The 13,437-nt window shown below is 41.7% G+C and overlaps 1 protein-coding gene across 1 annotated transcript; it reads right to left on the reverse strand.

The window, feature by feature from the left end:
- Positions 1-6: 6 nt before the first annotated feature.
- On the reverse strand, positions 7-6,234 carry LOC117825490 (interferon-induced protein 44-like). The gene is made up of 8 exons (XM_034701367.1): positions 6,030-6,234; positions 4,192-4,728; positions 3,448-3,496; positions 2,960-3,155; positions 2,723-2,875; positions 2,468-2,639; positions 2,201-2,301; positions 7-1,578 (listed from the first exon to the last, which is right to left on the reverse strand). Exons 2-8 carry the CDS (start codon positions 4,661-4,663, stop codon positions 1,393-1,395), a joined length of 1,329 nt encoding a protein of 442 aa, XP_034557258.1. The 5' UTR covers positions 4,664-4,728; positions 6,030-6,234; the 3' UTR covers positions 7-1,392.
- Between the last annotated feature and the right edge of the window lie 7,203 nt (positions 6,235-13,437).

Raw genomic sequence — 13,437 nt, forward strand, 5'->3', positions numbered from 1 at the left:
ACAAAGTCACTTCAGACATTCTGATCAAAGTTTTTATTGTCCGTTTATTACCCGTCTTTCTTACTGATCTTCCAGCTGTGTAAGATGCTTGATTCTGATTGGTCAAAACCCCTTGACAACGGTTATTAACTTTCACTAACATGAGCAACACCGGAGGCAAACTGATCACACCTCATGTCAAATCAATCCGCAGAAAAGAGATCAGACACATTTAGCTTCTTCTTGTTGACACCATAGACCGTAAGGGGAGGTAAAACCGTTAGCTTCCATTAGCATCAAAACAATGTGGCTAAAACGTTCGGTTAGCATGCTAAATCTGCAGGCTACGGATGTTTACATATTGGATCCTGTCCAGAAGTATGATGAAGGAGCGGAGCAGGTGAGAGAAACTTTAGGTTAGCGATCTCTACAAAGAAAGTTAAACCATGAGCGGTGGTGATGATAGCAGCAGGGTTCAAAGTTGAGACATTAGTTTATTTTTAAAGGTGTGTGAACCACAGAGCTCAGAGAAGAAGGAGAGCTGAATGAGGACAGGTTCATGTTTAATCCACCACAACAGGCAGAGAAGAATCCATCACCATGGAACGATCACTGACGAGGAATCACTGGGACTATTTTTAAATACTGTAAACATAAATCACTTTAAATCAATGAATTAATCTTTTGACAAGATTTTTGCCAACGTGTTTTGATTTGAAGTTATTATTTTTAGTTTACCATATATTATCACTTACTTAAAAATCAAGCACAAGCAGAATGAACATCTGGGGCGTGTCCAGAACTTTTTGACCGGGGTGGCCCAACTGAGGCTCTCACATAGGCAGGGGTGGCCATTTACAAATACATAACATTTACCCTTTCTGTCTTCACAACCTACTTTCATTAGTATTAAACAGCTGTTATATTTCCTTTGACAGAAGGAAAAACAACAAAACAATTCAACAATACTGACCCCGCTTATCTATTTAAACTAAACAAGCTTTGAAAGACAAAGCGTGATATAAAATCACAACCAGCACAAAGAGAAGTGAAAGCTCCTCATTTGTATGTAACATCTGGTTAGTACCACTTAAGATCAAATAAATTAAAGTCTGAACCTGCAGACTGAACGTAGCCTCAATCACATGAAATAAGTAAGAAGATGCAACAATTAATCATTCCAACATTTTTTGTGATCGTACAAATTATCCCCACATATTTTTAACATTACATTACTTTAACATTGCAGATCAGATAGGTAGTAGTGACAGTAGATTATCTGTGTTTAATATGCATGTAACCTAACAGCACCCAAGTGTCCCACCCTGAGGAAAAGGCTTCTCTTTCCACCACATTTCACCACTGTTACCCATGATGGTATGTCTGCTGCACAAACACTTCTTCTCTTTGGTTCTAATGTTTAACGTTGCATCGATCGCTGATTTCATCAAAGTAGTTGTCAGTGAAGCGAAGCATCTGTTCGACAGCGCTTAGCAGCAGGATGTCGCAGTTCAGGTTCACCTCCAGCTCCTCGCTGTAGTTCTTCACTGGAATAACGCAGGACAACGGCACACCAACCCGAGCACTGGCCTCCTGCATCTGAAAACAGAAACACTCACATGACAGGCTACGAAAAGCTGTAACAGTTTACAAAAAAGACAATCTATTCCTTCTTTGGAATCATCCACCAGTCAGAGTCCGGGAGGCAGACACCCTCTCTACTTTTAAGAGTAGGTTTAAAACTTTCCTTTTTGATAAAGCTTATAGTTAGAGCTGGATCAGGCTTGGACCAGCTCTTAGTTATACTGCTATAACTCTTCCTGTTCCATTAAAGTTACTAACCATAGACCTTTCATCTCTCTCTTCATCTCCCTCTATCCCTCTCTCCAACACGGTCTCAGCAGATGTGTGTCTAACATGAGTCTGGTCCTGCTGGAGGTTTCTGCCTGATAAAGGAAGTTTGTCCTTGCCACTGTAACTAAGACAGGAGGCTCCGCCTTGTGGTGCTTTTTGGTACTGCAGTTATATGATCTCCAGACTGACTTGCAGCAGGCTGCAAGACTGTATATTAAAGATCCTTAATAATGAGTGGCATTAAAAGGAATTTAAGTTAACACATTAACACATGAACTTTGACAGCCCTAGTTTTAACAGAAAAATGTGACATTTAATATCCTTTACAGAACATTTATTTCCTTCTGTATAACATCCTGGACCTCACCATTTCCTTGATGTAGTAACTCCTGTAAACATTTCTCACGTCCTCTGCTACCAAAGAGCAGGCTTCATCCACTTTAGTGAGCAGGACCAGCTGAGGAATTCCTGGAAACACCAGAGCAGAAAGAACTTTCCTGTAATGATGCAGATTCTTTAGTATCTGGTGTCTTTCAGAGTCTTTCATGAAATAAAGCAGAACCATGGAGTTTACTCTCCATTGAGTGTGCACATACTGTCTTCATTATACTAAGTTTGACCAAATTTTACCGACCCATCAAGTTGACCTTCTTGCGGATAGAATCCAGTTTATCCTCCAGCTTTGAAGGCATGATGGAGACCTTGCAGGCATCAATGACGTAGGCCACACAGTGGATCTTGTCCTTGAGCTCAGGATGCTCCTGATGTCCGTGGGCCTCCACATTGAGAGGGGCAGAGGGGTTGAACTGAGACACAGATAATGGGAGAAAAACAGGTCAATCAATGGCTCGTACCTTCAATATCCTACAAACTGTGATGGAAGCTGTACCTGATAGCGATCTGGCAGATGGCCTTTAACAATACTGTCGATGTCATCTAAGTTAAGCCCCGCCCCTGAGCTTTCCTCTAACCCCATAGTATCACACAAGATGATTGGTAGTGGTTTTCCTTCACGCCCGTCTTTCAAAGTGTAGGTGCGAAACTGTTGTGGGATAAAAGAGCACATTACAAAAAGCAGACGGTGCACATATTACCAAAAATAAATCATCATCATACAGACTATCACCTGTGTGGTGAGGCTGGTCGAAGAGCATCCAGCCATAGCCTGTCCGGTGACATGGCCTCTGAAAACAGAGTTGATAGAGTTGAAGAAGCTGGACTTTCCAGCTCCAACTGACCCAACAAGCAGGACCCGAACCTTGGACACAGAGCTGATCAACGGTTTGTTTGTCCTTATTTTCTCCATCAGCTCGGTCCTCTTCCTGTAGAGAAGAGAGAAGCTCAAGTGCTTTGTCACTCATAAAATGCTGCTAAAGGCAGTATGGCACAGTTACCAGGGCTATAATAACTATATGTTTAATGAGACCAACACCTTCATGATCCTAAATAGTTGGCACCTTTTTGAATATCCAATCAAGCAAAACAGCATTGCATGCTGTGGTGTGTGGAAATTAATTACATTTGCCTTTTTTTTTTTTTACTGGAAATACGTATCAGACAAGTTATTACAACAAAGAAAGTTAACAGCATTAATGCAAAATCTTTCCATCTTACTGAGATTCCCAGGTGACAGTTCTCCACGGCTTCTCGAGTTCTGCAGATTCTGATAAAGAGCAGAAAACAACAGTTTAAAATAATGTTCCAGTAATCACCATGTGCCCTTCCTGTCCAAAGTACCATCTCATACCAGTTTGTCAGACTTCACTCATCTCACTTACTTTAAGTCTTCCTGTCCCATTAAAGTTACTAACCATAGACCTTTCTGGAGTCCCTGAGCTCCCTTGTCTCGTAGGTTCCTCTGGATCTCTGCTGCTGTGGACATGCAAGACTCCAGCTGCTACAACTACTACTATCTGTCTCACCACTATCATCTCTCTCTCTCTTCACCCCAATCTTCAAATAGTCTTCAGGTAACACTTGTTGGGATTTGGTGCTATATAAATAATGATTGATTGATTGATTGATTGATTGATTGATTGATTGATTGATTGATTGATTGATTGATCGATCGATTGATCTGAGTTATTGCTCTCGTCGAGCAATAACTCAGATCTCATCCTTCTTAGACACTGCCTCAAAGACATCAAAAGGCAGATTGCCTTAATTTTCCTCCAACTGAATGAGAGCAGATCTGAAGCTCTTCTTTTTTCTTCTCCAGGTTTCTAACAGCTCAGGTATCCCTCTATCTCAGGCACCATACCAAGGGCCTTTGAGTTATTAGAACATATTTGGGGAAGCTCACATTGTTTTTGAAGGCTTCAAAGACTGAAAATATGACAGTGGGTTGTGTGAACTCACCCTCTACTTGATAGACTTCACACTCAGTCAGGTTGAGATCATTGCCATGCATTTCTGCAGCATTGAAGTTGTAATAATTTCCTGGCTTGCTATGGACCACTGGTTTGCTTCCATGGACAAGAACCAGTGCATTTCCAAAATATGGTCCAGAGTTACCATCCATTAACAAGGCATAAACAGGGGTAGTGACGGGATATTTGATGAGCTTTTCTCTGCTGAGTGTGAAAAGAAAGGCCTGATCATCCTGCACATAGGCTCCAGTTTGACTGAATGGTTGTTTGGTGTAGCCTCCAAAAACAAAACCAGAGACATTATAGCCCACAGACACTGTGGGGGAGCGGGTGTCACATCGCTGGTGGAAGGCTGCAGCAGTGAAACCGTGGATGCTGGCCTTGTACAGCAGCTGCAGTTTGACTCTTCCAAACTGGGAGCAGATAGTTCTCTGCTGGCTCCTGGTAAGGCTTGGGTTCATGGTGGACGGATGGTCGGCTGAAGTATAGGTGCTGGATGAACCTTCAGTAATATCGCATGTGGAGTCTTAATAGAAAAAGAAACAGCGATGGATTAAAAGCAAGGCAAGTTTATTTATAAAGTACCATTCATGCAAAGAGAAATTCAAAGTGCTTTAGAGAAAAAACAACAAAAAAACGTGAACAATCAAGAAACACACAGACCAAACACTTCAAACATTTTATAAACATTTCAATTTCATCGGCTCATTCAGTTAAGACGATGTTCGTTTTGTGCGGCCAATTATCGTCCTCTCCCCCTCTCTCTCTACTTATAACTTAAAATATTAAATAATGTTGGTCTGTTTTTAATTGGCAAGGATTATTATAAATAATCAGCCCCCCTCACTGCTCTGAAGTCCAAAGTTGCAGAGTCTTAATGTCCTGCTGGACATAGAATCACAGCTGATCTTGTCTTAACTGAAATGAACCCTTTAATTCATCAATTCATCTCAGAACGTCTTCCCAAGAATTAAGGCTCACACATTGAATCTATTCTGTGTCGACTCACAGGCGAAGCTGGGTCAGACCTCTTGGCACCCCCTGCAGGGTGCCGGATAGCCCAACAATATCCAATTAAAAAAATGACACTAAATTTTAAAATATCCAATTTAAAATATGACTTTAAATTGAAAAATATATCAAATTATGTTGTATAATATACAATTTAAATATTGTACATTAATCAAACACAAGCATTAAAACATAAAATATTTTTAACTATACGATCAAGAAGAAAGAGTCAAATTAATTAAAATATTATAACTCAGTTTGTTAAAATATATATTTTTTTAATCCTCAGAGTTTATGGGAAGTGGCAACAGTTTGTAGTAAAGAGATAAAAACTAAGATTTAAAAATGAGTTTGCATTCATTATTGAGCAGAGTAAGCATCGAGAAAGAGGAATGTTTTAGTCTGGACTTTAGTGGTCAGAGTCGGGCTTGTCTGATCTTATCAGGGAGGTTATTCCAGGTTTTCCAAAATGCAGCTGTCATCTGTCTTTGTCAATACAGGAGGCGAAAGTTAGACTAACACATTAAACACAGAACAGATTCCTCATCAGGGTGGGTAAACCTGTTAGCCTGCATACACTAAATGTGTTTCAACATATTTTCCACCATGCCATAGTTTCAGTTCTCTGTTGTAGTTATTCTAAAGGTTTATTCTACAGGCTGCTTCTGCTCGTTTGAAGAAGTGGGTTGTTTTAATGTCGGCTTTATCAGTTTCTATCTACTCATTTCCTCCACTCGTCTCTCTACTCTATCTCTCCACTCTCTCACTGTGGAATAAATAATAGTGATAAATAAAACCCTATCTGTTCATTCTTACCTTCTATTCTTGTTAATAGGTGACTTGAACTGTGTGCGAGAAGAACTGCTGCTGAACATGAAGCCGTACTACGAACTTAAGGACAGGGTATATACTCTGTGGCAGAAACGAAACCTAAAGTCTGCCCAGGGGCGTTACTAGTAGTGATGTGTCGGTCGCGAACGATCCGGCTCTAAGAGCCGGCTCTTTGAAGTGAACGACGGGAGCCGGCTCCTGATAGGAGAGGCACCCATAGACTGTAAAAAATATGGACGTAGTATCCGTGACGTCACCCATCTGTTCCTGAGAGCTGTTTTGAAGCAAATCGACGGCGGCAGCCATATTGGTAATGCGGAACTCAACTAGGCAGAGTGTGACGTAGTGTGAGTCTCTTAGCCAATGGCTGTGTGTTCCCGACCGGGAGTCATCTCAGTCATGTCCTTATTTGGGCAAAACTCATAATCTTAATATCTTCTTAACCGTCACGTTAGAAAAAAATTCACCCCCCATACAGTGTATGCCATTAGAGAGATTAGCGTTGTAGGGCCAAGCCGTTTTTTGAACCAGGCTGTAAACATGTTTATAAATGCTGCAAAGATCGTCTTTTTCCCATTCATATCTATGTGGTTTCCGGTGTTTCTGCAGCCAGCCTCAAGCGGATTTTCGATGTATTGCAGTTTATATCACTTCCGCATTGGCTTCATCGTTTGAGACCGGAGTTTGCCGCTTGGAGGCACCCTACTGCAGGCAAGATGGCGCCGCCACAACATCCACACCGGAAGTCCATACCGGAAGTCCATACCGGAAGTGATTCTTTAACCCCCTCTCTACCCAATGCCGGATGCTTCGAACTCAAGCGGCAAACTCCGGTCTCAAACGATGAAGCCAATGCGGAAGTGATATAAACTGCAATACATCGAAAATCCGCTTGAGGCTGGCTGCAGAAACACCGGAAACCACATAGATATGAATGGGAAAAAGACGATCTTTGCAGCATTAATAAACATGTTTACAGCCTGGTTCAAAAAACGGCTTGGCCCTACAACGCTAATCTCTCTAATGGCATACACTGTACGGGGGGTGAATTTTTTTCTAACGTGACGGTTAAGAAGATATTAAGATTATGAATTTTGCCCAAATAAGGACATGACTGACGTGACTCCCGGTCGGGAACACACAGCCATTGGCTAAGAGGCTCACACTACGTCACACTCTGCCTAGTTGAGTTCCGCATTACCAATATGGCTGCCGCCGTCGATTTGCTTCAAAACAGCTCTCAGGAACAGATGGGTGACGTCACGGATACTACGTCCATATTTTTTACAGTCTATGTTCGAACTGGAAGTTTCTTCTTCGTGTAGCGTATTGATTGCATTAGTCTGTCGCTGCTAAATCAATTAGCAGAAAGCTAGCGATAAAACAGACTTCTCGAGACACGACACTCCAATAATTAAAGTGAACACACGTGCACACTGCTCCTTCCATTGTGTGTCCGTGTGCTTGCGTATTGAAATGTATATTTATTCCTTTCTTCCAGATGCATCCGTCGATTATTGAAGGAGACCAGGGGTTGGAGTACACAAGTGTAACACAACATAAAATAACATATGACCCAGACAAAACAAGAAAGGCAAATGCAGATGTCATCACGGCAGCATCATAATCAGCTTTAAGTATTTCAACACACACTCGGAACAAAAGGCTGTGCATGGCTGAGACGTTAACACTATAACTTAGTGTTTCGTGCAGGCTTCTAAGTAACTTGAATTCTCAACAGCCTATACACTTTTGGAGTCAATCAACTAGTCAATAATACTGATACGATTAAAATGTAAGTGCAAAAAAGTTCATAGAATTACGCGTAAACCTACGTGTTTTTGAAGGCTTTTATTTTGCGTTCACGTTCCTGTTTTTCAAGGCTTTTATTTTTTTGAAGGCTTTTATTTTTGTAACTTCCGGTATTGACTTCCGGTGTGGGTGTTATTGCAACGTTTTTAGCTTTGTAACTTCCGGTATGGACTTCCGGTATGGACTTCCGGTGTGGACTTCCGGTGTGGACTTCCGGTGTGGACTTCCGGTGTGGACTTCCGGTGTGGACTTCCGGTGTGGACTTCCGGTGTGGACTTCCGGTGTGGATGTTGTGGCGGCGCCATCTTGCCTGCAGTAGGGTACTCTTGGAGGCTGATAGGGAGCCGTTTTTTTTTATTTTTCTCGTCTTTTTCTGTTAAAGCCTCACATGATTGGTCAAGACATGGTGGCGTCTTTACCAATCACGTGTCTACATTGAGCAGAACGGGGAGGGGAGGGGTCAGAGACACACACAGCACAGTGAGCACACCAACAGGAGGGAGACCAGAGGGAGAACGTGCGCGACAGAGAATGCATTGGAAAGGTGAAAAAACGAGTGACTGCAGAAAACACAGAAAACTTTAGACACAGTTCAACGGCATAGTCAGTTCAAAGGCAGAGTGTAGACTGTGCAAGGTGAAAATGTCATCAATCAGGCTCCACAAAAAACCTGCAAAGGCACATTAGACTGTCTGTGAAGGATCTCAGTCATCCAGGTCATGGACATTAGAACTGTTTCTCCATCAGTGCAAGAAGTGAAGAATAAAGACAGTGAAGGGAACCTGCTGTTAATGAAGGTGTTTAAAAGTTTATAAATAATATACAGACATCAGAGATTGGACCTTTTTGTCTAATTGAGATGAGTCTTGTTTTTTGTACTTTATAATTTAATTTCTGTAGAACTCTGCTCCATGTTGAGTGTATAGATAGAGCATTTTAAATGATGAACATTTGATATAATGTATGTTTTTTACAATAGTAATTCATTTGACATAATTTAACATTATTTTAGGTAATACAGTCATTCAAACAAGAAAAAATCTTGGGAGCCACCTGGGAGCCGAAAGAGTGAGCCGAGCCAAAAGAACTGGCTCTCTAAAAAGAGCCGGAATTCCCATCACTAGTTGCTAGGCATAAAGCTCTACTGGGGCACAGGCCCCCTACTATATCCCCTTCCACACACACACACACACACACACACACACACACACACACACACACACACACACACACACACATACTCTTACTGATCTTGTTTCCTCTTGTCTAGATCTTTGCTTGTGTTGTTCTTGTTCTCGTATGTACGTCGCTTTGGATAAAAGCGTCTGCTAAATGACATTGTAACATTGTAACATTGTAACATTGTAACACACATTTTATGGGCAGGTGTTTTCTCGGGCTCTCTAAAGAGATCCAGAGCTTTTTTCCAGTTAGTGAAACCAGTGCTTACAGATGTGTAATGTTTCATGTGTTTACAAAGCTGCGTCTCTATTTACAGAATATTAGAACCAGGGAAAGCTTTTAAACCATTGTGAATTAAATGATCATTTTTTTAACCCAAAGCAGTGCTGGGGATAGTGGGCCTTCACTTGTTTAGGACCATCATGCTTTCCCCCTAAGTCACTAATGTCCCCTCCTTCTTTGTGGACGCTGGTTTTTGCTCTTGCCCCTATAGACTAATGTCCTCTGTTTCTGTTGAAACTGCTCCCTCGTCATCTTCATGTCTGTCATCTTGGGGGCGTCTCTCCTGACTTGTTTCACCCTTCTCTCGCCTGTCAGTCTCACTTTCACTTTGCCTTGACCACTCATGCACCTCAGTCTCTCCTCCTCCTCCTCCTCCTCCCTCTCCTCCTCCAGCACCTTGATCCTCATTCTCTGCAGTAGCAAAATCAAAACCAGACCGCAAACTTTGCTGTCCGCGTCCCACACCCGAGGGAAAGCTGCGTGTGTGCAGTTCACCTGCTGCTGGGAGGGGGGGCTAGCATCCATCGCGAGCAGGTTGCAAATTAATGAATGTATGGGAAACACTGCGGTGGATGCAACACATTAACAACTGCGCCTAAAGTCTTTTCTTTTTTACTCCGGCCCACCATGAAAACTCCCGGTACTCCCGATGGCCAGTCTGCCCCTGATACTGGGGCACAGCTTATTTATACTGAGGCACGTGCCCCAGTAAAGGGGGTCTGGCGACGCCCCTGGGTCTGCCTCAGGAAACGTAAATGGAATATATAAAATTAACATAGAATATTACAACTAAATGTGTAATCACGCTTCAACAAAAATCTGAGTTAAAATAAACATCCATAACTCTGAAAAAACTCTGTTAAAAAAACAGCATAGTTTACAAGTCAGAGCGTTTCTGTGTGGGCGTGGCCTAACTCTTTGATTGACAGGTCAAGAGACTGTACCATAGACTGGGTCAGTTCTGTCTCTGGGCGTTGAGAAATCTCTATATATCCTCCAAAACTGCCTTTAAAACATTTTACAGCAGGCAGTCCGGTTTTAACCCACTGGAGTCATACCAAGCGGCAACCTCCGGTCTAAAAATATGAGTCAATGCGGAAGTGTTAAAAGCTGCAGTTCATCGAGGATCCGCTTGAGGCTGGCTCCGGAAGTACCAGAAGTCACAAACACATGAATGGGGAAAAGACGATCTTTGCAGCATTAATAAACATGTTTACAGTCTGGTACAAAAGATGAGTGTAGTCTGAATAGCTAATTTCTCGACGTCCTCTCACTGTGAGGGGGGTGAATTTTTTTCTAATTCGGTAATTTAGAAGATATTGAGATTACTAGTCTTCCAATGAGAGGCACAGCTGCCTGCGGGAACACTGCAGCTGTTGGCTAGGAGGCTCAAAGCCCGCCTCTTTACGTCACACTGGCTCGACAGAAGCAATATGGCTGCCGCAGCCGATTGGTCTCAAAACAGCTCTTCAGAAACAGATGGGTGACGTCACGGATACTACGTCCATATTTTATACAGTCTATGAGTCATACTGACAGACTATGATTGGGATATCTGTATCGCTTTTTTAAGCTTTTATTTTGGTACTTCCGCTACGCGGCAGTGTAAATTTGTATTGGGCGCTGTTGGTACCAAAATAAGAGCTTCATTTATATTTAAAATGTATATTTATATTTAACATTTATATTTGTATTTAGCATTTAGATTTATATTTAGCATTTAGATTTATATTTAGCATTTAGATTTATATTTAACATTTATATTTAATATTTAGATATATATTTAACATTTAGATTTCAGAATCAGAAGAATCAGAATCAGAATCAGCTTTATTCGCCAAGTATGCTTGAACACACAAGGAATTTGACTTTAGTAAACTGTGCTCTCTTTGTACAAGGCATAAGAATAAGAATAAGACCTACAATAAAAAATAAAATAAAAATATAATAACAATAACATCAGCTATAAATACAAAAGAACAACAAATAGGCTTGACTAATATGTACAGGCTAAAATAATATGATAAAGTGCAGTGGTGAGTTGCAGAGGTAGTTTTTACATTATAAAAATAGTAGTCAAATAATAAAAAAAATAGAAATATGGAATTCTGCTTGGAGAATTGTTGCATTGTATATTTACATGTATACTTACAGAGAGTATTTATCTGACAGGTCTGACACTGTTATGGTTTAGTGTTCATCAGAGTGACAGCCTGGGGGAAGAAGCTGTTCTTATGGGGGGTTGTTTCGGCGCACAGTGATCTGTAGCGCCTGCCGGAGGGGAGGAGTTTGAAGAATTTGTGTCCAGGGTGTGAGGGGTCAGCGGTGATGCTACCTGCCCGTCTCCTGGCCCGGGACCGGTACAAGTCCTAGATGGGGGGGCAGGTGTGGGCAGAGTGTAGCAAGGCATACGCGCGCGCAGACGCTGCTCTGCTCGACAAAGGAGAAGTGCTCACTAACACAGATTTAGACACAGTAGTGAACAATATTTGAGAGAATAGTCCTTTTGTGTACGTAGAAAAAGTCTGAGATCTTTGAGTTCAGCTCATGAGAAATGGGAGCAAAAAAAAAAGTGTTGTGTTTTTATTTTTGTTCAGTGTGTGTTTACCAGGGGGTTGAACTCTTTGAATTTAGATCTAGTGATGGTGGTGAGTCAGTATTTCCAATATGGCGCTTCAACACTTCTTATGGGTGACATTTGGGGAATCAATAAGATATATATAAAACTTAAGACCACGAAGTAGTTCTTGTCAATCATCTCCATACAGAAACTGTTCTCTGTCCCATGGACAAATTCTTTTTGTCATTCCTGGGACTCGCTCTGTCTTTGGTAAAAGTGCTTTTAATTGTAATTGTGGGTTTTTGGAAATGTTTAAAAAAACTCAATAAACTGTCATGGACACTGCTGGAGCAGCCTGCTCCTCCTAGCCCCACCCCCTCTGCTTCCTCCTGCTCACACACCTGCAACCTGTTGATAATCACTCCCTGGTATTTAAGCCAGTCTGTTCCTTTGCTAGTTGCCAGATTGTCTTGTGTGCTCCTGCCTGGTTGTATCTTGGCCTGCTATATGTTCTTTTGTCTCCTTGGAATTCGACCACTGCCTGTTAACCTGTTTTTGGATTTCCCTGCTGACTTTGTACTTCTGCCTGGTTGGACTGCTTTTGGTTTTTTGAACTTTGGAATGGACTGTACTCTGCTTCGCCTGCTGTGAATAAATCCACTATCTTCCCTAATTCTGCTCTTGGGTCCTTCCTGAATTGTGACATAAACATATTGTTTAAAAAAAAAGTGCTTTTAGTGTCTTTGCTCCCTCTTCTTGGTTTGAGCTTCAGGGTCGCCTGAAACTGGATTGTTTAATTCGATTGGAGGATTTTAAAACTAGGATAAAGGATCATCTGATCAGCTTGTGCTCATGTTTTAGAGCTTAACACTGCTAATTTATAAATCCATGTAATACTTGTCACTGTATGTTTTGTCCTGTTCTATTTGGTGAAACTTTTTATGCTGCTGTCTCGGCCAAGCGGCAAACTCCGGTCTCAAACGATGAAGCAAATGCGGAAGTGATATAAACTGCAATACATCGAAAATCCTCTTGAGGCTGGCTGCAGAAACACCGGAAACCACATAGATATGAATGGGAAAAAGACGATCTTTGCAGCATTAATAAACATGTTTACAGCCTGGTTCAAAAAACGGCTTGGCCCTACAACGCTAATCTCTCTAATGGCAAACACTGTACGGGGGGTGAATTTTTTTCTAACATGACGGTTAAGAAGATATTAAGATTATGAGTTTTGCCCAAATAAGGACATGACTGACGTGACTCCCGGTCGGGAACACACAGCCATTGGCTAAGAGACTCACACTACGGCTGTTTTCGAAATCGCCTACTATACTAGCAGTACGTACTGATATGTCCAAAATTCAGTATGTAGTAAGTAGTATGTGAACAAGAGCAAAATCTGCAGTATGCCAAAACTCCCCGGATGTCTACTGATTCGGGAAAATATCTCAGTGTGCATCGGACCAGTCTTCCTCGCGTACTGTTTCCCATAATGCACAGCGCTCGTTCTGCTTTTTCTTTTTCCTCATTTTTTGACGGGAGGAAATCCGTTTT

This window comes from Notolabrus celidotus, chromosome 2 (genome assembly GCF_009762535.1).
Source record: "Notolabrus celidotus isolate fNotCel1 chromosome 2, fNotCel1.pri, whole genome shotgun sequence".
NCBI classification, from domain to species: domain Eukaryota; kingdom Metazoa; phylum Chordata; class Actinopteri; order Labriformes; family Labridae; genus Notolabrus; species Notolabrus celidotus.